Source organism: Pelophylax lessonae, assembly GCF_965119305.1.
Source record: "Pelophylax lessonae genome assembly, chromosome: 6".
Classification (NCBI taxonomy): Eukaryota; Metazoa; Chordata; class Amphibia; order Anura; family Ranidae; genus Pelophylax; species Pelophylax lessonae.
The window spans coordinates 169,249,932-169,276,684 of record NC_138773.1 but is presented as its reverse complement, the minus strand read 5'-3'; the positions used below and the strand labels follow the sequence as shown (position 1 = coordinate 169,276,684).

Below are 26,753 nucleotides of genomic sequence, written 5' to 3'. Positions count from 1 at the left end.
TTTATTTAAACAACTAGCTTTTGCATAACTGCTGTAGCTTCTTTTCTGCAGGTTTTGTTTTGTTTTGATTTTTTTTTTTTTTCCTGATTGTACAAGTCATGGGTTTGTTTAAATCATTACGTCCTAGGTTAAATGCATATACAAACCAATCGCCACAGTAGTACATCCGCTTGCAATCGCTGGAGTTGATGTGTAGAGACAATAGCTAGTCCCAAAGACGGAGAGGAAAAACCAGAGTATTAAGTCTTAAGATCCCGCAGCTTCCTCCAATGATCTGGGCCGATCAGGGCTGATAAGAGCTAGCACAGAAACAGAAGAACAGGCGCGTGGGATCCCATTAAAAATTTAATTTTTTTTACATGAATAAAATAGCTCACTTACATTAAAAAGGCTCTAAATCCGCATCCGTGGAGGGCTAAGGCACATCCCATCCGGGGGGGGGGGGGGATGGGGGGGGTGGTGGTGTATGAGGCAGCAGGGGACAATTTTAAAACCGGCTCAGGAGGAACCCTCTCTGAATGATAGGCTGTACAAACCTCTGAGAGCGGTGTCAGCCACCACCTATCTCCTTGTGGCAACGTCTGTCAGGGGTGTGGCAATGCATTTCAAGAATGTTAAACCCCTTTGGCCTTCTGTCTCTGGGTTAAATGCAGCTACTTTCGGGTGATTTGCCACCAGCATTGTGTGGAGATGGTCTCTTCTGGGCCTTCACATTACTTAAACCCTTTGACTGCTAAAGAAGTGTTATACCTCATGGTGGTCAAAGTGTTAAAACAAACTCACAGTTGCAATACCATTTAACATTTTTTTTTTTTTAATTTTGTTCTTTTTGTTTACTAATATAAAATTCCTAGTTATACAGCACAGGACTGGGTTATATGCAGCTACCTTAAGGTGGTTTGACATTGGTAAAAGAAGCTGCTACAGGGGCATCCCCCTATAACTCCCTCCTTGTCTTTTTAAGTGATGAAACTAGGGATGCACCGAAATTTCGGCCGATAATGGGTTAACATTGCCAAAAATAAATATGGCCGCCGTGGGGAAGGAGGAGGGCGCAGCACAGCGCAGGGCAGGTTTTAAAAGTCCCGCCTCTGGCCGGCCGTCCGCCTCTTAATGACGTCCCTACTACGATCTGTGCATTATGAATGGACATACCAGGCGGGGGGGGGGGGGGGGCGGGTGAGCGGCCGCTATAGAGAGAACTAGTGTGAGCCATCCCTGTCAGCTCAGCACGTCTATGTGTGAATGAGAACAGAACTGAGCTGACACCGGGCAGGGGGGGGCGGGCGGAGCGGCTGCTAGTAGCTGTAACTATGTGAGAACTTCACTTCCCTGTCAGGCATGTATCTCCGCTGACAAGGAAGTGAAGCGCTCACATAGTTACAGCTAATAGCGGCCGCTCCGCCTGCCCCCCCCGCCCGGTGTCAGCTCAGTGCTGTTCTCATTCACACATAGAAGTGCTGAGCTGACAGGGATGGCTCACATTAGTTCCCTCTATAGCGGCCGCTCCCCCCCGCCCCCCCCGCCCGGTGTCAGCTCAGTGCTGTTCTCATTCACACATAGTCGTGCTGAGCTGACAGTGAAGGATCACATAAGTTCTATCTATAGCGGCCGCTCGCCCCGCCCCCCCGCCTGGTATGTCCATTCATAATGCACAGATCGTAGTAGGGACGTCATTGAGAGGCGGTGCCTCCGGCCAGAGGCGGGACTTTTGAATGCAGGACACCCGAGGAGGGGGATGCTGAGGCAGTGGGGGTGGGGGGGAGCTGAGGCAGCTTACCAATGATATTGGTATTATGAAGCATGAGGGGGTTAATGTATTGTCACTGCAGGTCACTCATCTATTAGTGACCGACCAGTGGCAGGTAATTAACCCTTTTGTGCTGCATTAGTGCAACCAGTATCAGTGTTAATTAACACTGGTTGCACAGATACTGGTTGCACTAATGCAGCACAAAGGGGTTAATTACCTGCCACTGGTCGGTCACTAATAGATGAGTGACCAGCAGTGACAATACATTAACCCCTCATGCTTCATAATACAAATACCATTGGTAATTAAATTAACCTCTTGCCAACCTGTCACAGTACATATACTGTGACAGGGTGGCAGCGACAGGTGTACGTCGCTGCCTGTTTTTGGTGTATGCCCCTGTTCTATCCATTTTAAATTTTTTTGGGGGAAAAAGTCATTTTCGGTTTCGGTTTTCAGCCAAGGGCATCCTGCATTTTCGGTTTCGGCCCAAAATTTTCATTTCGGTGAATCCCTAGATGAAACTCTTCTGTCTACTTATATAATCCAAAAAGTGCAGCGCTAAAATATCAATGGCATGAGATGATGACTTAAAGTTCATTCAAGAAACATAAAAAGGTAGGGGTGACTAAAGAACCCAAAGAAAAGTCCAGTTTTGAAACAAATCCAGGAGTGTAGATATAATAGCAATCCTTCCTCCTTGTGACACCCAGGGAATGTGTAAAGAGGGGACACCTCAGTGCACTAGTGTGAGAAGCAGCTTACCAAACAGCCATGGCTACTCAAATGAATGAGACAGCCTCGCCAGATACAGCATAAATCTCGGGGACTCCCAAGAAATCATAGGTAGCGCCAAGAGATAGTAGATTCCTCAAGGTTACTCCGTAGAAGTCAGATGGGAGTATGGAAAAAAATTTGTACAGAAGACCGTAGAAGGGGCGTGTGGACGTTTGCATCTGGAGTCGCCAACGTTTCGTCATCAAAAGACGTCGTCTGGGTGTGGACGACGTCTTTTGATGACGAAACGTTGGCGACTCCAGACGCAACCGTCCACACGCCCCTTCTACGAGACGGCTACTATTGTTTTATGCTGACTGGATAAATGCGGGACGCCGCTATTGGATCCCCAGCCACCATTTGCTATGTGCCTGTTTATTCATTCTATATGCGAGTAGTTCTTTTAATAAATTTACTATTATCACCTTACGGGATTACGCTATGGTCTTCTGTACAAATTTTTTTCCATACTCCCATCTGACTTCTACGGAGTAACCTTGAGGAATCTACCATCTCTTGGCGCTACCTATGATTTCTTGGAGTCCCCGAGATATATGCTGTATCTGGAGAGGCTGTCTCATTCGAGTAGCCATGGCTGTTTGGTAAGCTGCTTCTCACACTAGTGCACTGAGGTGTCCCCTCTTTACACATTCCCTGGGTGTCACAAGGAGGAAGGATTGCTATTAGATCTACACTCCTGGATTTGTTTCAAAACTGGACTTTTCTTTGGGTTCTTTAGTCACCCCTACTTTTTTATGTTTCTTGAATGAACTTTAAGTCATCATCTCATGTCATTGATATTTTAGCGCTGCACTTTTTGGATTATATTGTTTGTAGATCATTGTCTGTGGATCTTGTGCCGGCTGCTTTCTACACTGTATCATTTGGTTTGTTTTTACATTTTACTAATTTTTTTAGCGCAGAAATTTCCATAGTTTCTCTTCTGTCTACTTGGCTTACCTTCTTATGTGCTGTCGCTCTCCCTGTCTCTCCCATTTTTTTTTTCCTTTTCTTCCTTCTAGCGCTTCAGTTAGGATTGTCCTTTCCTCCATGGCTGTAGAAGGTTTTCAGTACAGGTGCCAGACTGGGGAGCAGTCCTTGACCCTCACTCAGGACTTTGTTAATGGAGGAAGCTTACCTTCCCATCAACATTCTGGATCCCTGGGCAATCTGGTTGTCCCTGCAATGCTGGATTCCTCTGTAATCAGTCATCAAGGAGTCAACACAAGGACGCACAAATGATTCTCTTGAGCAGAACTGCGTATTTCAGCCCCATCCACATGCCAGACATGGACAAAAAAAATTGACAGGCTGACTTTCTTTTTCACTCTCAATCATAATAATTACCATACACCCCTAGTGCAGTGTGTGTGATAGATATAGCTAGCTATATAAAAACAGAATCTCACAAGTGTGTACACCCCTCACATTTTTGTAAATATTTTATTATATCTTTTCATGTGACAACACTGAAGAAATTCTACTTTGCTACAATGTAAAGTAGTGAGTGTACAGCTTATAGAACAGTGTAAAATTTGCTGTCCCCTTCAAAATAACACACAGCCATTATTGTCTAAACCGCTGGCAACAAAAGTGAGTACACCCCTAAGTGACAATGTCCAAATTGGGCCCAAAGAGTCAATATTTTGTGTGGCCACCATTATTTTCCAGCACTGACTTAACCCTCTTGGGCACGGAGTTCACCAGAGCTTCACAGATTGCCACTAGAGTCCTCTTCCAATTTTCCATGACGATTTCACGGAGCTGGTGGATGTTGGAGACTTTGCGCTCCTCCACCTTCTGTTTGAGGATGCCCCACAGATGCTCAATAGGGTTTAGGTCTGTACACATGTTTGGCCAGTCCACCTTTTACCCTCTACTTTTTTTAGCAAGGCAGTGATCATCTTGGAGGTGTTTGGGGTCGTTATCATGTTGGAATACTGCCCTGCCGCCCAGTCTCAGAAGGGAGGGGTCATGCTCTGCTTCAGTATGTCACAGTACATGTTGGCAATCATGGTTCCCTCAATGAACTGTAGTTTCCCAGTGCCGGCAGCACTCATGCAGCACCAGACCATGACACTCCCACCACCATGCTTGACTGTAGGCAAGACACACTTGTCTTTGTACTCCTCACCTGGTAACCGCCACACACGCTTGACACCATCTAAACCAAATAAGTTTATCTTGGTCTCATCAGACCACAGGACATAGTTCCAGTAATCCATGTCCTTAGGCTGCTTGTTTTCAGCAAACTGTTTGCGGGCTTTCTTGTGCATCATCTTTAGAAGAGGCTTCCTTCTGGGGCAACAGCCATGCAGACCAATTTGTTGCAGTGTGCGGCGTATGATCTGAGCACTGACAGGCTGACCCCCACCCCATGAACCTCTGCAGCAATGCTGGCAGCACTTCTATTTCCCAAAGACAACCTCTGGATATGAAGCTAAGCATGTGCACTCAACTTCTTTGGTCGACCATGGCGAGGCCTGTTCTGAGCAGAACCTGTATTGTTAAACCACTGTATGGTCTTGGCCACCATGCTGCAGCTCAGTTTCAGGGTCTTGGCAATCATCTTGTAGCCTAGGCCATCTTTATGTAGAGCAACAATCCTTTTTTTAGATCCTCCAGAGAGTTCTTTGCCATGAGGTGCCATGTTAAACCTCCTGTGACCAGTATGAGCGAGTGATCACACCAAATTTAACACACCTGCTCCCCGTTTACACCTGAGACCTTGTAACACTAACGAGTCGCATAATACCGGGGAGGGAAAATGGCTAATTGTGCCCATTTTGGACATTTTCATTTAGGAGTGTACTCACTTTTGTTGCCAGCCGTTTAGACATTAATGCCTGTATGAGTTATTTTGAGGGGACAGCAGATTTACACTAGTATAAAAGCTATACACTTACTACTTTTACATTGTAGCAAAGTGTTATTTCTTCAGTGTTGTCACATAGAAAGATATATAATAAAATATTTACAAAAATGTGAGGGATGTACTCACTTTTGTGAGATATTGTATTGCCCCCTTTAACATCAATGACTGCTTGAAGATGGTAAAGCTCTCCATTCTTCCTGGCAAAAAGCCTCCAATTCCTATAAATTCTTGGCCTGTCTTGCATGAACTGCAGGTTTGATATCTCCCCAGCGTGTATTAATGATATTGAGGTCAGGAGACTGAGATGACCACTCCAGAACCTTCACTTTATTCTGCTGTAGCCAATGACTTGGCCTTGTGTTTAGGATCATTGTCATGTTGGAATGTCCAAGTACATCCCATGCACAGCTTCCGGGCTGATTAAATGCAAATTTTCCTTCAGTATTTTTTGAGAACATACTGCATTCATCTTGCCATCAAATCTGACCAAATTTTCCTGTGCCTTTTTTGTAGCTCACACATCCCCAAAACCTCAGCAATCCACCTCCGTGTTAACAGTAGGAATGGTGTACCTTTCATCATAGGCCTTGTTGACTCTTCTCCAAATGTAGCGTTTATGGTTGTTGCCAGAAAGCTCTATTTTGGTCTCATCACTCCAAATGACTTTGTGCCAGAAGGTTTGAGGCTTGTCTCTGTGCTGTTTGGCATTTTGTAAGTGGGATACTTTGTGGCATTTGCTTAGTAATGGCTTTCTTCTGGTGAACTCGACCATGCAGCTCATCTTTCTTCAAGTGCCTCCTTATTGTGCATCTTGAAACAGCCACACCACATGTTTTCAGAGAGTCTTGTATTTCACCTGAAGTTATTATTTGTGGGTTTTTCTTTGCATCCCGAACAATTTTCCTGGCAGTTGTGGCTGAAATTTTAGTTGGTCTACCTGACCGTGGTTTGATTTCAACAGAACCCCTAATTTTCCACTTCTTGATTACATCGTTTGAACATTGCTGATTGGCATTCTCAATTCTTTGGATATCTTTTTATATCCCTTTTCCTGTTTTATATAGTTCAACTACCCTTTCCTACAGATCCTATGACAATTCTTTTGCATTCACCATGACTCGGAATCCAGAAACGTCAGTGTAGCACTGGAAGAAAGATGCAAGGGTCTGTCAGGAGTCCAGAAACTCATTTACCTTTTATACACATGTAGCACTGCCACCTTGAGGGCTGCTAGTTTTTCACACTTTTGGATTTCCCTGGGATACCCGTAGCAACTGCGTGCAGAATCTTAACACTTTACTTTCTTGGCTCAGACAATGAACAGTCTAGGGGGTGGTTGTTTTTGTTTTCTTTGATATTGGGATTGGAGAAGGGAAGAGTGGGATACTCAAACACTTGAACTATTCACAATGCTGAGGACTTCTATCTGAAAATGCGGCAAGGCCACTGCTTCATTCTGCCACTAGATGAATCTGAGGTAATGTTCCTTTTAGTACTCATGTTCAGGGCACACACCTAGTACCCCCTTTCTATCCACCAGCTGACACCCGTCCACTGACTTCTCTACTCCAGAGTGGTCCCCTTCCTGGTCAGGCCCTTAGGCATGATCCTCTCTACTCACGATACTGCTTTCCATGTTCTCCAGTGCCTCAACTCCTTCTTCAGTCAGCTTTCCTGGACCTCTGGGTTCTGCTCCGCACTTCTGGCTCACCAGGCCGACTGCCTGTGACCATACACCAACTGCTGCAGAAGAGGTGGCAGCCACCACCCTCCTTCCGGGGCTTTGCTCACCAGCCAAAGACCTTGAGCACGTGTCCCTGGCTTTATATACTACACCCCACAATGCACTGAGACAGCAGTCTGTGGCAATCACTGGGTCTGTACCAAAGCCTGTGTGCCCATTGATCAGGTTTCCTCCACTGTGCAATGTGCTTCCACATTGGACCAGTGGGGACACTCCCACTGGTCTGCTCAATGTGCTCAGTGTGTGATTCATGTGGTCTAACTCGCAGATCCTGCGCCCTGTTAAGCAGAGAGAATGTAGAATTTACCTGCTGTTCCTCTGATAGGCAGAGCCAAAAACTATATTCACTAGCGCCTATCTAGGAGGGTGCCACACACACACACACACACACACACACACACACACACTACAAGCAACAGATCACAGGCGAGGATGTTTAACTCTTTAATAGCCATTCAAACCCCTTTGTGTCACCTTGTGTGCATGTTATCAGGCCAAAATCACCAGGGTATGTAAACTTTTTTGACCAGGGTCATTTGGGTAGTTTATGTTGTAATTATGATTTGAAAAGAGTTGATTGATAATAAATGGCTTCACCCAAATGCTAACTATGAGTGAAAGAAAAGTTTTTGTGTTATTCATATTCTTGGAAAAATGGCCAAGAAAATCATAAATTCTGCCAGGGTATGTAAACTTGTGAGCACAACTGTGTGTGTGTGTGTGTGTGTGTGTGAGTGTGTGTACAGTGCCTTGCGAAAGTATTCGGCCCCCTTGAACTTTGCAACCTTTTGCCACATTTCAGGCTTTAAACATAAAGATATAAAACTGTAATTTTTTGTGAAGAATCAACAAGTGGAACACAATCATGAAGTGGAACGAAATTTATTGGATATTTCAAACTTTGGTAACAAATAAAAAACTGAAAAATTGGGCGTGCAAAATTATTCAGCCCCCTTAAGTTAATACTTTGTAGCGCCACATTTTGCTGCGATTACAGCTGTAAGTCGCTTGGGGTATGTCTCTATCAGTTTTGCACATCGAGAGACTGAAATTTTTGCCCATTCCTCCTCGCAAAACAGCTCGAGCTCAGTGAGGTTGGATGGAGAGCGTTTGTGAACAGCAGTTTTCAGTTCTTTCCACAGATTCTCGATTGGATTCAGGTCTGGACTTTGACTTGGCCATTCTAACACCTGGATATGTTTATTTGTGAACCATTCCATTTGTAGATTTTGCTTTGTTTTGGATCATTGTCTTGTTGGAAGACAAATCTCCGTCCCAGTCTCGGGTCTTTTGCAGACTCCATCAGGTTTTCTTCCAGAATGGTCCTGTATTTGGCTCCATCCATCTTTCCATCAATAATATGACCGCTTTACATTCACACACACATACACATTTTAGACCACATTGGTACTTTATGAAGAAACCTCTGAAGCACTACCTCCTCCGGCCCACTCATACAGATCTGGCCCCTGCATAAGGTATATTTCATTGTTTCGTTACCTACATCCTAACCTGCATATGACACTTTACAATGCTTCAAAGCACTTACTTATACTTCTCCCTAAGGGACGCAACAGCGGCCTATTCTGTTGGCATCCTCGCTGAAACTCCCTAGGGGGACAGTGCGGGACTCCTCCCTCGTCTCTTGGCAGTCAAGCTCCATCTACATACACCATCTTGCACAGTAGATCTACAGCAACACCTTTTGATTTTATCAGCTGCGACTCCCTTGTCGCCTTCTACAGCTACTTGGTATGCATTCATCTTATCCTATCATATCCTCTTCATCCTATGCGATCAATGTTACATGATGTTATATATTACATTAATTAATATGATTTTACTATACTGTTCATGAAATCAATATTCTGCAACTGTATACCCCTGAAGAAAGGCGCACTCGCCTGAAACGTGGCGGGTTGGAGGATTTCCTCATCTTTTATCATATACCCTCACGGTATTACTGTATGTGGCTTCATATCCATGCAACGTCACTCATGTTTTTACATTACTGTAAATGTTTCTTGTTTCTAACTTTTTGTATAGATTGATTTCATTACACATTTTATCTTGTTACAAATAAATTGATGTTATATCTACTCTTTTTTGGAAGTGTGATTGCCTTTAAAGTCCCACCCCCAGGGGGAATTTTATGTCTTGCTATAGCCTTTTGGGATGTGTGCAACCCACTTCCAAGGTTTCCTTTAGCTGGGGATACGCTACAATTATTATCCCATACCTAGTAACCTCTCTAATTGTAGAGGAACCATCCCTGTACTATTCAACCATATGCCAGACCTCCTTTCTTAAGAGCCAGTGTTTCATCCTCCTCAGACGCTGGCTTTGAACAGCTTGGCTGTTGAAGTATTAGTCCTTTTAGATTCAGTCATCCCTACCCTCTTAAAGGCTGGAAATCAACTTCTCGCAAAGTCTACAATCGCACCTAAAAGGCCTATTTTGCAAAAGTAATCCTTAAAATATATTCTTTCCTCCAGTCCAGCCTGGACCAACAACTGTTTTTAGTACCATTTAAAGGGCAAACCCGGATATTATTCTTTTTTTGCATTTTGATTGACTCCTAAGTACAAAAGTAATCACTTTTGACAAAGTCGTCTTATATGGTAGAGAATGACATCTAATAGCACACAATAATTTGCTGCAGCTAAAATGTAGTAAATGTCAGTCATTCCTTAGGCACACTAATGGGCCATACACGCTATAAGATTTTCTGAAGACTTTTTCCTTTAGATTTACCAAAACCATATAATATGAGGTCAAACCTAAACACTTTCAATTTGTATGCAATCTGGCAGGCCCTTGCACTACATAGAAAAGGTAAATCTGAAGGAAAAAGTCTTCAGAAAATCTTATAGTGTGTATGGCCCTTTAGTCCTACATATGTCCCCCAACTTATGTCCCCCAACCTATATATCGCAAAGAGGAAAACAAAGTTACAAAGTAAAAATGGATCAGTCACTCCAAACTCTGGGAAAAGTTATAAATGGCAGCATTGAAAATAAACCACAAAATCTAAAATACTAACTGGATCCGAAGTACCCATTCCAGGAAAATGTGTCGCGTTTATCAAAGGCCAATAAGGACAGTTTTTAATGTGGTGCCCAAAGTACATGGCTAAGTCAAGCAATGCCAGTCCCCACATCGTGTTTCTTTCTCATGCTGAGCAACTTTCTCAAGCAACCTGGTTGTTGCCAATCTGCTAGGAGTGATCAAACAAGAATAAAAAGTCAAAATGACGCAAAAGATGCACATGACGTCAGAATGACGATGCATGCAGCGTAATGACATACATGATGTCCTGGAACATGCAGCATCATGACGTTCACAAAAACACACTGTGGGAAAACTCAATGACAAAATGAACCACTGCACAAAAATGCCACTTTCTAGGGGACATTCAGCAAAAGCACAAGAATACAAATCACTGGTAATCGGTCATGAACAAATCAAAGAAATGTAAAATTTTCATTAAAATTCATAAAACATTTTTTATTGAAAACAAAGTAATATTTTAGTCTGCTGTTTAAACACACTTTCAGACTAAATCTTTTTTGCATTGTTTCCAGCTCTTCTTCCATCAATGATCAAGAATAAAAGAGGACACGTTGTTGCCATCAGTAGCATTCAAGGAAAAATCAGTATCCCTTTCAGATCTGCATGTAAGTAATCAGAAATTTGTGACATTTTAGATTCTCACTTTTACTTTACATAAGCCCAGAGTACATAACCAAGATGAAGTAATGCTGGACTGAGAAATAACTCTACCAAAGAGAGATCAGCAATAGGTAAGGTAAGGCTATTACTCAGACTGCATTCTTAAGGCCCCTTTCACACGGGCGCTCCGTATGTCCATATATCACCCCATCCGTTTGCGGGTGATATACGGACATAATGCATGTCAATGGGATTGCGGATGTCAGCGGATGACCATCCGCTGACATTCGATTTGCGTCCTTTCAGTTCTGTTCTGTTTTTTGGAACGGAACAGAACCCTATTTTTTCTTCCGTTTAAAAAACGGAAAGGACTCAAAATCGGATGTCAGCGGTGTCATCCGCTGACATCCGCAATGCCATAGACATACATTATGTCCGTATATCATCCGCAAACGGATGGGATGATATGCGGACATATGGACCGGATGACACAAGTTTCATCTGTGTCCGTGAAAAAAAAAAAAGTTCCTCAGCGGAGGAAAAAAACTGAGCGGCCATGTGAAAGAAGCCTTAGCAATTATGCTCTGATTTTAAAGCACAATACTGTGCTAAGGTTTAGTTTATCAATAAACAACCTACAAGGTAGATAAACCATAAAAATGAAATCTTTTTAATATTTGGTGTCCACTCTTTGCCTTTTGAAACCGCATAAGTACCTTTTTTTTTTTTTTTTTTTTTTTTTTTAATAAAAAAAACATCCTAGGATATTTTTAACAGTGTCTTAAGTATTTGCACAGTACATTGACTACATACACTACAGCACTTCACACAGTATATTGTACTGTACATGTGCATCTGCCTCCTATCGTTCCTTGTACACGTGTTTGAACATTTCAGCAGCTGTGCAATGACTGCACATTGTAGAAATGTTAAGTATTCAATGAACTACTCAGGCCTCCAGTTCAGCATTGTGCCCCTCATGGGGCATTCCTTGGCTCACTGTGTGTCCTGGTGAAAGGGTATCATGAAGTGTCCTTAATAGTGTTCTACCTGCTACAGTGTATATAACCCTTCTTGTCACTTGCTACTAGAGCCGGGAGGTTGAGCAATGTTTTATGTAGAAAAGCTAACAATATTTACATAAAATGGTGTATTACTTTGCCTCCCTAAAAGCTAAAAGGAAAGAAAAATCATTTATGTTTTAATGACAATTCATTACTCTATGTTAAGTAAATGTTTGAGTCATGTAACCTGAAGTAATGTACAAGTGTATGTACAATAATCTCTATAGATATGTGCAAGCAAGTCCATCTTTCACTGTGCTATATTTATTCGGCATGCAGACCTAACCATACCACTAATTGTGTCCATTGCCTGTCCCAGTTCTGTAAGGTGTATGTTTCCTGTGTGTGTGTGTGTGTGTGTGTACGCATGCGTAAAGGAAAGGTGTCCAACTTAACCAACCAATGTGTGGTTTCACCCCTCAAATATTCTGAGCCAAAAGGCAAATGTGGGGTCAAGGGGGCAGAAGGATTTTTCCTGGTACCGTCAGCATTACAGCCAAGTAAAATCAAAATACTTTTATTACACATTTATGGAAAATATACAAAAAGGGTTTAAAACCAAAGTTTTTAAAATAACCCAATACAATGACTTAACTGTAAATTTGATGTTATACCCATAAAATAAAAATAGCAATATTTACAGATGGAGTGTACAGTTAGACAGTACTCGCCATGTTTTGAGGTTGGCCTGCTTCATCAGGAGTTCAAATGGGAAATAAATCCCAAAACCACAAAATAGTGAATCAAATCATACAATAAAAAACAAACAAGTGATAATATTCCTGAGTTTATTTTAAATGGCAATGATAATCACTAAGGCACTCACCGCAAATGTGAGATACACATAAGATGGAAGCAGACCATAAAAAGGCACCAAGGGAATCCCCCAGGGCAAGTGTGGGAGGAGTTAAAGGGGGGCCACTAAAAGCGATGTGGATAAAATAGGTGGATATTAAACTGTGGCACTGAAGATAAACTGGTGATTACCAACAGCATTTTTAGCCAAGCCTTAAAGTGGTTGTGAAGTCAGAAGGTTTTTCATTTTAATGCATTCTATGCATTAAGATAAAAAACCGCCTGTGTGTAGCTTTCCTCGTCCCAGCTTGTAGTGGTTGTAGGCATATGTATGGATTTAATGTCCTTTTCATACCTTAAGGCTTGGCTAGAAATCCTGTTCTCACCAGTTTTCCTTCAGTGTCAGTTTAATATCCACCTATTTTATCCAAATAGCTTCTAGTGGCCCCCTTTTACCTGCTCCCACACTCTCCCTGGGGGATTCACTTGGTGCCTTTTTTAAGGTCTGCTTCCATCTTTTGTGTATCTGACATTTTGGGGTGAGTGCCTTGGTGATTATCATAGTCATTTAAAATATACTCCGGAATATTATCACTTGTCATAGAATTGATTCCTTTCTTATTTGAATTCCTGAAGAATCGGGCCAACCGCAAAACATGTCAAGCACTTTCTAACTGTACACTCCATCTGTATATATTGCTAAATTCATTTTATGGGTATAACCTCAAATAGTTTAAAAGAGGTGTTTTTTTTTATTTTTTTTTATTCATACTTACCTAGGTGAATGCAGCTTTGGTCTGATGCTGAATCTGCCCCCTGGCGTCTCTATACTGAGAACCGAGTGGCCCAACACCGCCGTTTGCTCGGTTCTCACAGCTCCGTGGAGCGCTAGGCTATTGAGGGGGCGGCCAGCTCAGGCTCTCAGCGGCTCCGTGGTCCTGATGACTCTCGAGCCTGGATTGCCTCTGTGACGTCAACCCACTTTCTGCTGAAAACGGGTCACAGGAGTGCAAAACGAACTGCACTCCTTTGATCCATAGGAGAAGTACAGCCAAATGAGCTTTGGCTGTAACTCTACTTTAAGCCATTGTAATGGGTTATCTTAAAAACTTTAGTTTTTTAACTTTTTTTGTACATTTTCAATAAAAATGTAATAAACTATTTTGATTTTACTCTGCTGTTATGCTTCTGACGGCACCAGGAAAAATCCTCTGCCCCCTTTCCCCGCATATTTGCCTTTTGGCTCCGAATATATCAACTTAGAATGTAGGTACCTTTTTTTTTTTTTTCCCCATTTATTTTGTAAGAGCAAAAGCACTAAAACACTCCCTCAAATACTGTTATTTTGTAGGAAGATTGAAAGAGTATCCTTTTGGATTTTCTATAGGCAAACTAAAGGCACATTTATTTCAAAAACAAAGCGTGTAATGTGTTGCAAATGCTAAATGCAGTGGCTGCATTCATGTAGTCCTTGTGGTGGTTTTTGTTTTTTTTTTTTCTTTTAGTGTCACCTCTGATCTGGCTAGTAACACGCTTCCTGCCTTAGGGTGTCTTCACTTTGCAACAAAGATAGTATAATAATGTGTGGGGAACCTCTGTATTAAACATTTATATTTCCTAGTGGCTACTATCCCTAACCATGCACAAAAACTATGGAAAACCCTTCACTTCCAAAACCAATAGGACAGGGAAAGGTAATTGTGCCACTGAGAAATCACACAAAAATGTAATATCAGTAGTTTGTTTATTGCTTCATTATAAAATTCATAATAGAACAAATTATGTTATTAAAAATGCAGTGTTCAAGTATATCCCAGAGGCCAAATACCATCATATGGATTATAAACGCATTTTGCAAGAGTCGCTTCCTCTGGATCCATGCCTTTTTATATATACAATGAAAAGGAAATTCTTTCTATATGCTCATTTATTTCTCTTCTAGCAGGACATTCTTTGCTCCAGTATAACCCCATATAATTGAAAAGGGAAGCTACCATCAACTACTTCAGGTTGCTCCCACCATTTAACCAGCAGATTGAAACTTCTATATATGTATCCCTCAATTGCATGTAAACAAGGTCTTTTTTATGTATCTTTAAACTGTATGCCTACTACCACATCCCTTTTAATGAGTGGAACATATCTGTCTGTCTTTCATTGCAAAATTGAAGGTGTGTGTGCCATTTTGTAATGGAAGATGGATATGTTCCACTTGTTAAAAGGATGTGGTGGTAGTCCTACACTTTGAAGGTACATTAAGAAAAGACCTTGTTTATATGCAATAGAGGGATACACATATGGAAGTTTGTGGTAACCACCAGTTTCAATCTCGTGGTTACCACAGCCTTGAACTAGTTGATAGTACCTTCCCCTATATATGAGGTTGTAATCGAGCATAGTATGTCCTCCTAGAAGAGAAATCTTTGACCATACAGAGAGTGTCCTATTCATTTGTATATGTAAAAGACATGGATCCTGAGGAAGGGAGTCTTTCCAGAAACACATCTATCCTAGACACCAAATACCATCACATTGAATATATACATGAACCCTGTGTTTTTAGATTACGTCCTCTGACAGACGCAGCCTTCTTCCAAGTTTCATCACTTTTGGGTAAAGGCGCCCTCTGCAGGAGCAGGCTAGGTATTTAAACTTCATTAAAAAGCTTAACTAAATGCACCTTAGGGGCTGTCCCTCTCCACATTACCCTCAGACACTTAGAGCTTACTAATCAGTTTTCTTGCTGCCTAGCTCCAGAAGTAGGACCTAGGATACCCTGCTGGGACTCCGGTCTCCAGTTTTTTTTTTTCTTTGAAAAATGTTTTATTTTCTTTTCTCACTAACGCTAGCTAGTCAGGGGGATCCTCCTGGAGAACTACAAGCGACAGCCGGGCTTGGCTTCGCACTGGATTATCTAGATCCTTATGGTACCCCAGACTGGCCTACGAGTGTGCGCAGGTTGTGGTCCGCCCAGGCCTCGCCACGACGGTGCCCCGACGGATGGGGACCAGCCTGCGGAGAAATTTCTTCGCCGGGACACCTCAACCCTGGAACACCCTGTGTTGCAGTGTCCCCTCTTGGCTGCAGCACCCCCACTCAGGGTGGGAGGCGAGCTGTATTGAAGCGGTGCCCGTGGTCCATGATGCTACCCCCCCACTCTGTGGTGTCCCCCCTGGCCGGCCTGGACGGATCCTGCCTCCCTGCTCCTTATGGGGGCGCTCTAGTGGCGCCCACTGCGTGGGGGGGGCTGTAAGGCTCTTTGTACTGGGGGGCTTCCTAATGTGGATTCCCATGGTGGTCAGGGTTCCTGGGCTCCTGACTGTCAGCACAGTTTTCGGCCGCTATTTTGGGTGAGGGCATACCTGGCTGTATCAGTGTAATGGCAGCAACCATTTTTGCATAACATGTGCTTTGGCACCGTTTTTTGCGCCATCTTGGATGTGGGCAGCCGCATTGTAAGGGCAGCAGCCATTTTCCCTGTGTTTTTCCCATATACTTCTATTGGCATCCATGTTTGTGTGGCTCAGGGCACTGTTTGGCCTCTAGTGAATTGGGTCACTTCCTCCTGCCATCTTTTCACTTGCTGCAGAGAAGCGTGTTGAGCGGTTTGTTTTCTGTATCTCTGACACTATAAGGGGCTTTTTTACTGCTTTTTGGGCAATTTTTCTTAGACGCATTGCTTGCTCAATTATTTGGCGTTATAAAGGGGGACTCCAGCAGCAGCGCGGGATTGTGGTGCGCACCGCATTCGCTGATTTAAAGGGCCAGTGTTCCATTTTTTTAATTTTCTGTTAACATTGAGTCCCAGGGTGACAATTTCACCCCAGAGCTTGTTTGTGCATTCGGGATATCCGGATCACCTTCCCTAGCTTCTTTATCTGCAGCCATTGAAACGTTGGCGTCCAAAGTAGATCTTATGATGTCACAAGGTAATGTTCAAAAACTGCCGATGCCCTCTGTCTTCTGATTCAGAGCCTGACATGGTTGCCACGGACATTGCCCTCCCTGAGGGATCCCTGTCCGCACACTCAGACGGGGAGGAGGAGGAGTCCTCCTCCGCTGCAGCGCGGGAACGCACTTTGGTTGAAGCACTTGTTTGCTCCGTTAGGGAGACTTTGAACATTGATGATGAGCCCACCCTGTCAGGTAAGCGGGTTTCCCTCGGGTCCCGGAAAGCCCAAAAGTCGGGTCAGGTTTTCCCCTGCCCGGAGGAGTTTCACGATATCATGAACGAACAGTGGCGTCCCATTAAGCACGTGCTGGCGTTGCCTAAGCGTTTTCAGCGCCGTTACCCTTTTGCGGACCCTGTTTCCAATTGCTGGAAGGTGTCACCTAAGGTGGACCACACTTTTTCCAGGTTGAATAAATCCACGGTGGTTCCCCGTGGAGGACTCCCCGGTGTCTAAAGACCCCATGGATAGGCGCGTGGAATCAGTCACTTTCCCGCCACATGTACTTGGTGGTGGGCTTCCGTGCTGGTCTCTCAGACGGTTACGGAATGGATAAGGGGTGTTTAGGCGCAACTTGGTGGCTGAGTCGGTTCCACCGAATCTCATTGAGCTCGCGGACCAAATGGCGTACCTGTGTGATGCGGCCCTGGACGAGGCTCCCCTGGTCGCAAGATTGTCTTCTGTTGGGATTGCACTCTGCCGCATGGTATGGCGGAAGAGCTGGTCGGCAAATCATGCCTCAAAAAAGACTGTGTCTGATATCCCCTATTTGGGGGGGGAACGCCTTTTTGTGGACTCCTTGGATTAGATTATCAAGGGTCTCACAGGGGGTAAGAGTACCCTCCTGCCCCAATCCGCGAAGGGTAAATCGCCACGCACGTGATTCGTTCAGGGTACAAGATCGAATTTCGATCCTGCCGCGCAAACAGGTTCTTTCCATCTGTCTCCCGATCGCCTGACGGCTCTCAAGGGGGCAGTGCAAGATCTTCATGCTCATGGTGTTATTGTCCCAGTTCCATAACGGGAGAGATTTTCTGGGTTTTATTCAAACCTGTTCACAGTGCCCTGGAAGGAGGGCAAGGTTCATCCGATTCTGGACCTCAAGTCACTAAACCGCTTTGTGCGGGTGCAGAAGCTCCGGATGGAATCCATCCGGTCGGTTTTGGCATCTTTAGGTCAAGGGGATTTTCTGGCCTCCATCGATTTTACAGGATGCATATCTGCACATCCTTATCTACGAAGGTCATCAGTGGTATCTCCACTTGGCAGTGGCAGAGGAGCACTTTCAATTTGTGGCATTACCCTTTGGTCTAGCTTCGGCTCCCAGGGTCTTCACCAAGGTTTTGGCCCCGGTGCTGGCTCTGCTGTGCAAGAAGGGGATTGCGGTCCTCGGTTATCTGGACAATCTCTTGTTGAGGGCGAGCTTGTGTGCCGCTCTGTTGGGCGATATGACGGTCACGGTTCAGATGCTCCAGGAGTCCGGGTGGACCATCAACTTCCAGAAGTCGGCACTCACTCCGTCAGTAGGTCTGCAGTATCTGGGAATGGTCCTGGACTCCGCTCAAGCGACTAATTCCCTGATTCGCACCTTTTATTCAAGGCGTGCGTCATCTGGCTCCTCCAAGGAGAGCTCCTTTTGCCTCCGTGGGATTTGAATATGTTTTTTTTCAGTTTTGCAACGACCTCCCTTTGAAAACATCAGAGAAATACCTCTGCCTGTGTTGTCCCAGAAGGTTACCTTTCTGGTGGCTATCACTTCTGCTCGCAGAGTGTCTGAATTGGCGGCTCTGTCCTGCTGTTCGCCTTACCTGGTCGTTCATAGGGATAAGGTTGTTCTCCGACCCAACCAGTCTTTTCTCCCTAAGGTGGTGTCTGCCTTCCACCTCAATGAAGATATTGTTTTGCCTTCGCTTTGTGCGAAGCCTAAGCATCCCAAGGAATTTGCCTTTTCATTCATTGGATGTGGTTCGGGCGATAAGGGTTTACCTCTTGACCACGGAATCCTTTAAGAAGTCTGATTCCCTGTTTGTCCTTCCTGAGGGACCTCGGAAGGGTTCGGCTGCGTCCGCTGCAACCATTTCTAAATGGATTAGACAGACTATTGTTCAGGCCTATTCACTCAAGGGTCAGGTGCCTCCTTTCCCTGTGAGGGCACATTCTACTAGAGCCGTGAGTGCCTCTTGGGCTTTTCGCCATCAGGCTTCTGTGGCTCAGATGTGTAAAGCAGCGACCTGGTTGTCTGTGCACACTTTTACCAAACTCTACAAGATTGACGTGAGGGCATCCTTGGATGCTTCCTTTTTGGCAGCAAAGTTTTGAGCGATGCGGTTTGTTGGAGACAGGTTTTCTCTTCTTTGGGTGAATTTTTTGTTCTGTGGTTAGCTCCTGTTGGTTGAGCTTTTGTTGCCCTGTTGGCCACGTTTTGTTCTAGCCTTGTTGGCACATTACCGTTCTGTTGGTTGCGTCTTTTCACACCCCTCACACCTGCACTGCTTTGGGACATCCCAATAGTGATGAAACTTTAAAGAAGGCTGCACCTGTCAGAGGATGTAAGAGAAAATAGAATTTTTGTAAGAACTTACCGTAAAATTATTTTCTCTGAGTCCTCTGACAGACATAGCCCCTGCCCCTCTATTTTGGGGTGGTTTGTTTTCCTGTACTGCTTGCTATGAAACTGATTAGTAAGCTCTTAAGTGTCTGCGGGTAATGTCGAGAGGGACAGCCCTAAGGTTTGTCTAGTTAAGGCTTTTCAATGAAGTTTCACTGCCTAGCCTGCTCCTGCAGAGGGCGCCATTACCCAATAGTGATGAAACTTGGAAGAAGGCTGTGTCTGTCAGAGGACTCAGAGAAAAGAATTTTACGGTAAATTCTTACAAAAATTCTATTTTTGTGTTGTGTATGACTTTTAGAGTGATGTAAAAAAAAAAAACTTGTAGATTACATTTTTGTGTGATTTTCTTGGTGGCACATATAGTCTCAATTGCCTTTCCTTGCCCTCTTGATTTTGGGTGTGAAGGGTTTTCCATAGTTTTTGAGCAATGAAGACACCTCTGGGACAAGAAAAATTTGCGTAGAAGGTAGTGTAAAGGCCCGTACACACGATACGAAAATCGGAAGTAAAATTTTGTCCGACTAACGATCTGCCGATTTTCGGATTGTTTGTATAGTGCTTTCGACAGCCGATTATGAATTTAGGGATGACAAAATCTGGATGTGCAGGCTATAAAATTTTTATCGTACGTCAACACAACGTCCGATTTTCGTTCAATTAGTACAGTTTTTGTCCAAAAAAATCGTAAGAGAAAGATTAGGAATGCTCAGAAACAAAAGAACATATACAAAACAATTCAACACATGACCTCACTTCTTAAGTTGAATTCTGTCGTACGGGAATTTTCATATGAAAGTAACCTCTTCACTTTCGATATGAGACTAGCATGCAACAAAAAACGGACGAAAGATCGTCCAGTAATCTGATCGTGTGTACGAGGCTTTAGATGCACTAGCAGATTTAGATGTAGTTGACTAACGCATTACAATCAAACTACAGCTAACAACTTTTTTTTTTTAAATCAAACAACAGTCTTTATTGAATAAAAAGGGCATTAAACATTAGACCAAGTAACATGAGTGCTTACAGAGAAAAAATAAAAAACAAATAATAGTACACATAATACAACAGTGTACCAGCTTACTCCAGTGGTATATCAGCAGTGGCGGGGAATGAAAACCGCGTCTAAGACTCAAAACCAGTCCACTAAGTATTCTGAGCCATTCCAGGTTCAGGTGGAAAAAATAAAAGGAAAAAAACACGAGAGTCCATAACCGCAGGGGGCTCCGGGGTGCGTCGATTGGCTCCCAACCGTGGATATACACAGCACAGGCAATGCACGGCACAAAAAAGATAAACAAATCAAACAAGCTAGATGCACGTCTCTGGAGCCTGGACCCACCTATCCCATATCTTATTATATTTATCAGGGCAACCCCGGTGCGTATAAATCAGTTTTTTGTAGGGTAGAGTAGAGTTGACCAATCTGAGCCAGTCTGCGAAGGACGGGGGGTTGTCCCTCATCCATTTTTGAGCTACACACTTCCTGGCGAGGAATAGGGTCTCGTGCAGAAAATGTACAGTGAACTTATCTAGATTCACATCAGGAAGTATACCAAGCAAGCATGGCTTCGGGGCCAATGTCAGAGGGGAGCCCATAGTATCATGAAGGAAGTCAACCACTTGTTTCCAAAATCCCTGAATCAGGGCAACTCCAGAGAAGGTGGAAGAATGTACCCCGCTCCCTCCCACACATAGGGCAGTCAGAGGAGGCACCCGGCTGAAACTTAGATTGTTGTAGGGGGGGTCAGGTAGGCCTTATGCATGATATACAGCTGGGTCAGACGGTCGGACAGCTTTGGAGATACCAATTTGCAGTTATCCAGGGCATCCTCCCACTCCTCGTCCTCCAAGGGTCCCAAATCTCCCTCCCACTTAGTCTTAAGAGCATAGGCTGAAGTCGTGGACGCGGGGAGAAGAAGAGCATTGTAGAGGTGGGATATAAGTTGTTTGGGTTCAGAGCCCCTGAGTACCTCGATCATAGAAATAGGGGTTATGTCAGGCAGGGGAGCAGGGAACTGAGAGGAGAAAGCGTGCCGGATCTGAAAGTATCTGAAAAGCATGCGGTTGGGGAGGCTGTACTGTCGCTTTAGGTCTTCAAATGTACGTAAAGTGCCGTTCTCCAGCAGTTGGGCTAAAAAGTGAACACCATACCTGGCCCAGGCATGTGCATCTGGAACAGTCTCGAACTCGGGGAGTTGAGCATTATGCCACAGCGGAGTATGTTCATGCAGCGAGGGAAGTGACAATTTGTTGGACACAACATCCCATAAGCACCTGTAGTGGTACAACATGCTCCCCCTATCCCCGCTATGTCCAGTCCCCCCGGCCCCCGTCAGAATCAGGGACAAAGGGTCAGCATTAGCCTGGGCCCAGGATGGAGCCAGAAGGGCCAAAAATCGCTCCCTATCTGAGTTATGGAGGTGGAAATAGTGTGACAGCTGGGAAGCTATGTAATACATATTGAAGTCAGGGAGGGCAAGGCCACCCAGGTCCGTGGGGCTTTTCAGTTTCCTCCAGGCCAACTTGTGTCGGCTGTTGCCCCAAATAAAGGGCTTAAGAATTGAGTCAATCTGCAAGAAATGTTTAAGGGGAAGGTAAATCGGGGAATGCCAAAACGTGTAGAGCAATTTAGGGAGTAACACCATTTTTACAAGGTTGATCCTACCCCTTACTCCCAGCGGGAGCCGCGCCCAGGTCTGGGTTTTAGACTTCAATAAATCAAAGAGAGGCTGGACATTATCCGACAGGTAGTTTTTAGGGGAGTTGGTAACCAGAACTCCTAGATATTTGATACGGTCCACCACCTGGAGGGGATAACGGGGATCCGGGGGTCGGGGAGGGATATCGTCTATCGGTAAAATTTGGGACTTGTCCCAATTGATCATCAGCCCGGAATAGCGGCCAAAGTGCTCTATGAGGGACAAAGCTGTCTGAAGTGATTCACCCGGGTCAGACAAGTACAGCAAGGTATCGTCCGCATACATGCCTATTTTCTCCTCCAGATCGCCTGCCCGCAGACCCCGGATACCCGGATGCGACCTGATAGCGATAGCCAGGGGTTCGGCCACCAGGGCGTAAAGAAGGGGGGGCAAAGGGCAACCCTGGCGGGTCCCCCTGGTAAGGGGGAACGCCGCTGAGGTGCAGCCATTGGCCAAAACCCTGGCGACCGGAGCCCGGTAGAGAATACGGACCCATCGAATAAATTTAGGCCCAAAGCTGTAGCCCTCGAGGCAGCGCCAGAGGAAGTTCCACTCGACAGAATCAAATGCTTTGGCGGTGTCTAATGAAACCACCACCCTAGATCCGGAGTTGCTGTGCCGCGCCTGGAGGTTCATAAAGAGGCGTCTCAGGTTAAATGAGGTGTTTTTGTCAGGCATAAAACCCGACTGATCCGGGTGAACCAGCGAGAGCACGACCTTATTTAGTCTCAGGGAGAGCTGGATTTTGATATCTACCTGCAATAGGGAGATAGGGCGATAAGAGGCTGGGAAATGGGGGTCTTTGCCCGGTTTGGGTATTAGGACGATAAGAGCCTCGCGCATAGAGGGGGGCAAGGTCAAGGTGTCAAATGCAGTTTGGAACACTTTCAAGAGGTGTGGCACCAGAACCTCCGAGTACATAGAGTAGAACTCAACAGGCAGCCCGTCCAAGCCTGGGGACTTGGACCTGGGGAACTGAGCTATGGCTTCGGTTAGTTCATCCTGGGTCAGGGGGACCTCTAGCATAGCCAGTTGTTCAGGGGACAGTTGGGGCAGAACGTCCGGCGTCAAGTATGGTAGAATCGGGGAGTCATCGTCAGGGGCTACTGAGGAGTACAGGTCTTGAAAAAAGCTGCGAAAGGCGTCAGCCACAGCACCCGGGTCTGATATAGGGGAGCCGCCAGCAGACTGGAGGGTGATCACCACAGGGGGTCTATCATTACTGTGGACGAGGTACGCTAACAGCCTGCCCGCCCGCTCACCGTGTTCAAACAATTTTTGTTTTTGAAAAAACAGGGGCCTACGTGCCTTCTCATAGTCTAGGTGTTCCACCACCCTGGTGAGGAGCTTCAACTGATCCGCCCCGGCGGGCGTCGGGTCAGTTAGAAAAGCCGCCTCCGCTGAACCCAAAGCCCGTTCAGCCCGTTCATACGCCCGAGCAGAATCGGCCTTAATAGAGTTAATGGTTTGAGTCAAAGTGGCTCTAGCGTGTAACTTAAAGGTTTCCCATACCACGAGAGGGGAGGCCGAGCCGGTATTGGTGTCAAAAAAGCGGTGCCAGTTCTCAGTCAGGGTCTCCTCCTCAGGAAGCAGGGAAAGCCAAAAGGGGTTTAATCTCCAGGCAGGTCTGGCCCTGTCTGTCCGTAGACCCACCTTAATCCAGTAGGGCTTATGGTCAGAGAGGCCGCGCGCACAAAAGCCCGCTTCCAGCAACTTGGGCATCAGCGAGGGGGAAATCAGTATAAGATCAATGCGGGACATCGATCCATGGGCAGAGGAATGGCAGGAGTACTCCCGGAGGTGCGGATACTTGACGCGCCAGGAGTCAGCAAGGTTGAATTCCGCCATCAGGTGGGCGAACCTCGTGGAGGTGGGGGGGGGGGCACAGGGGGTCCAGAGACGTGCATCCTGTCCAGGCTGGGATTCATAGTATTGTTGAAATCCCCAAGCCAGATTACGGGGATCTGGGGGTGCTGAACCATGAAGTCCAGTCCCTCAAGGAGTATCGTGGACGAGAAGGGAGGAGGGACATAGAACGCCATGAGCAAGTAGGGATCACCATAAAGCAACACATTCAAAAAGACATATCTACCTTCAGGGTCTACGAGGGATCCCCGGAGCTCAAAATGGACAGACTTAGCGATTAAAACCGCAACTCCACGGGAGTGTGAGGTGTGCATGGAATGAAACGTCCAGCCGAGCCACGGACGCCTCAGGGCCTGTTGCAGCGCACCATCTAAATGCGTCTCCTGTAGTACAATAATATCAGCTCTTTGGCGCTTGAGCACCGCAAAGACCGCTGAGCGCTTAATCCTGTCTCTGAGCCCACGGACATTGCAAGTGAGAAATTTAAGGCTAGCCATCAGAGGGGGCAAACATAAATAGGCACATGAGCTCCGGGGAGACCTCCCCGACAGTGATTACGATACATGCTCCCCCACCCCCATCGCTGGCACCCACTTGTAACTTATACAAACTGCTGGAGATACAATAGCTAGTAAGCACTACATACATTGTCAGGCAAAACAAAAATTCAAAAGGCATTAAATAGCAGCAAGGAAAATGCAACCATAAAGACTGAACACCCGCCCACCCCGCCCTGCACAAACCCCAACCCGTGCGGGCCTGAGAGAACCCCAACCAACTAGTCAACCAATCGCGTTGACAACGCCCCAGGAACATGGAAAAATGTAGACCGGTGTAGGAAGGAGAGCCTCGGGAGAGAGGCCAAGGCCATGACAGGCAACCTACACCAACACTAACAGGGGGGCCTCCCGCCCCGCTCAGCAACAGCAGAGTGGGCAACCGGTTCGTCCATGACTGGGCAGTTCTGGGAGCGAGAGTTCGCTGGGCAGCGAGGCATGTGAATAGGACACAGCAGAGACACACATAGGGAAAGGGGGTAATAGAGAGGGCAACAGACCTGGGGGACACAGGGGGAACAAAATACACAGTAGGGAAAGGTTGGTACAGGCACTCCGGTGGCCTGCAAGGATGGGACACACCCTGCCGGGTCAGGTCATTGCGTGAAGTGGCAAAAAAGAAGAAGAAAAAAAAAAAAAATCACAGGGTACCCGGCAGGGATGTAGGTTATAGGGGAGGATAAAAAGCAAAAAACCGCCTCCCAACAGCGGGGTTCGGGCTATCGCAGGTAGTCACAGTGAACACAACAGGCATCCAAGAGGGAAATCCAAGTAAGGGCAGGAACATCAGGATCCAAGGATAATCGAAACCGTCAGGTCAGTACACAGGGCAAATCCAGGGGTCAAGCGTAGCATCCGGAAAGCAATCCAAGGGATGAGGCACGAGGCGCACTCAAGCTCGAGCCTCAAGTCTCTCCAGCCAATTAATAGCAGCCTCAGGGTCGTCAAAAAAGTGCACCCTGTCTTCTCCCTCAACACGGAGACGGGCAGGGTACAGCATAGCATATTTTATGTGCTTTATGCGGAGCCTCCTTTTAGCCTCAATGAAGGTTTTACGTTTTTTCTGGACATCAGCAGAGAAGTCCGGGAAGATTGCTAGCCTGCCATTGCCAAAGGGGATGTTGCCTTTTTCCCTGGTAAGGATGGTATCCCTGTCCCGGAAATTGAGCAGCTTAGCAATAAAGGTGCGGGGGGTGCCCCCTGGGGCGGTGGTCTGCTCGAGAGGCGATGTGCCCTCTCCACCACAAAGGTAGGGGAGAAAGCCTCACGACCATACGTATCAATAAGCAACTGTTCCAGGAAGTCTGAGGGATGGGACCCCTCTGCCCCTTCAGGGAGACCAATCAGTCTGATATTACACCTCCTAAGGCGATTCTCCATGTCGTCCTGTTTCAATTGTAGCTGGGTCACCTGAAGCTAGAGGGCATCAGAGGTGCGCTGAAGGGGGGGCAGGGCATCCTCCACCCCACTGATCCGCTCCCTCACCTTCTGGAGATCCTGACGGACTAGGGATATGTCAATTTTCACCTCTTCTATCTTGGTGGTGAGGGACGCCTGGCACTGAGCAATAGCGTCCAGAACCCGATCTGTCTCGGCTCCCGCCGAGCTTACCTCCGCTCCCGCGCCATCTTGGGCCTGGTCACCCTTGTCTTGGCGGCGAAACTTGTCCAGTTTTGTGGTGACATCTGTGGACTTTTTCGGTGGCGACATGTTCCGCAGCTGCAGCGGGGCTTCAGGAGGTGCTGGGGAAGCGATTTAGGATTCCGGGGTGCAGGATTAATGCAATTAGGAGATTCGGCCAGCGGAGCTCACCTCAACAGGGTCCTACCTCATGCCGCTCCAGGCCACGCCCCCCCACAGCTAACAACTTTTAAGCGATTACATTTTTTTTATACCTTTTTGGGGATAAAGGTTTTATTAAACATATAAAAGTGAACCATTGTAAGCATCTCTGGTTCGTCTCTACCCTTTTACTGCCAGTTTTGCTGGACAACTTGGTTTGTTAAAGGAAAATGTAAAATGCCAGACTTACTAGCTGGATTACCAGGTAGAATACAGCTTTAAAAATTCCTTAAAAACACAGCCACCACATCTAGGAATTGGTAAGCTCAGCTGCAATATAATACATTTTTTGGTTTAAATACTTCACCTCCGGAAGGTTTACACCCCCCCCCCCCTTCCTGACCAGGCAATTTTTTAAGATATGGCACTGAGTTACTTTAACTGACAATTACTCGGTTGTGCAACACTGTACCCAAACAAAATGTACAGTATCTAACAAAAATGAGTACACCCCTTACATGTTGAAAAGATATAATAAAATATTTACAATGCGACAACACTGAAGAAATTACACTTTGGCACAATGAACAGTAATGAGTGTAAAG

At 45.6% G+C, this 26,753-nt stretch overlaps 1 protein-coding gene and 1 long non-coding RNA gene across 3 annotated transcripts in view; one reads left to right on the top strand and one right to left on the bottom strand.

Annotated features, from left to right (window-relative positions):
- Window positions 1-26,753, bottom strand: part of LOC309558193 — a 1,089,490-nt gene that overhangs the window by 772,634 nt on the left and 290,103 nt on the right. The window lies entirely within an intron of this gene.
- DHRS7B (dehydrogenase/reductase 7B) overlaps window positions 1-26,753 on the top strand; it is a 93,423-nt gene that overhangs the window by 48,070 nt on the left and 18,600 nt on the right. For both annotated transcript variants that reach the window (XM_082261205.1, XM_082261206.1), the window contains exon 5: window positions 10,734-10,826. In XM_082261205.1, the coding sequence (XP_082117331.1) occupies window positions 10,734-10,826 (93 nt within the window). The remainder of the gene's footprint in view (window positions 1-10,733; window positions 10,827-26,753) is intronic.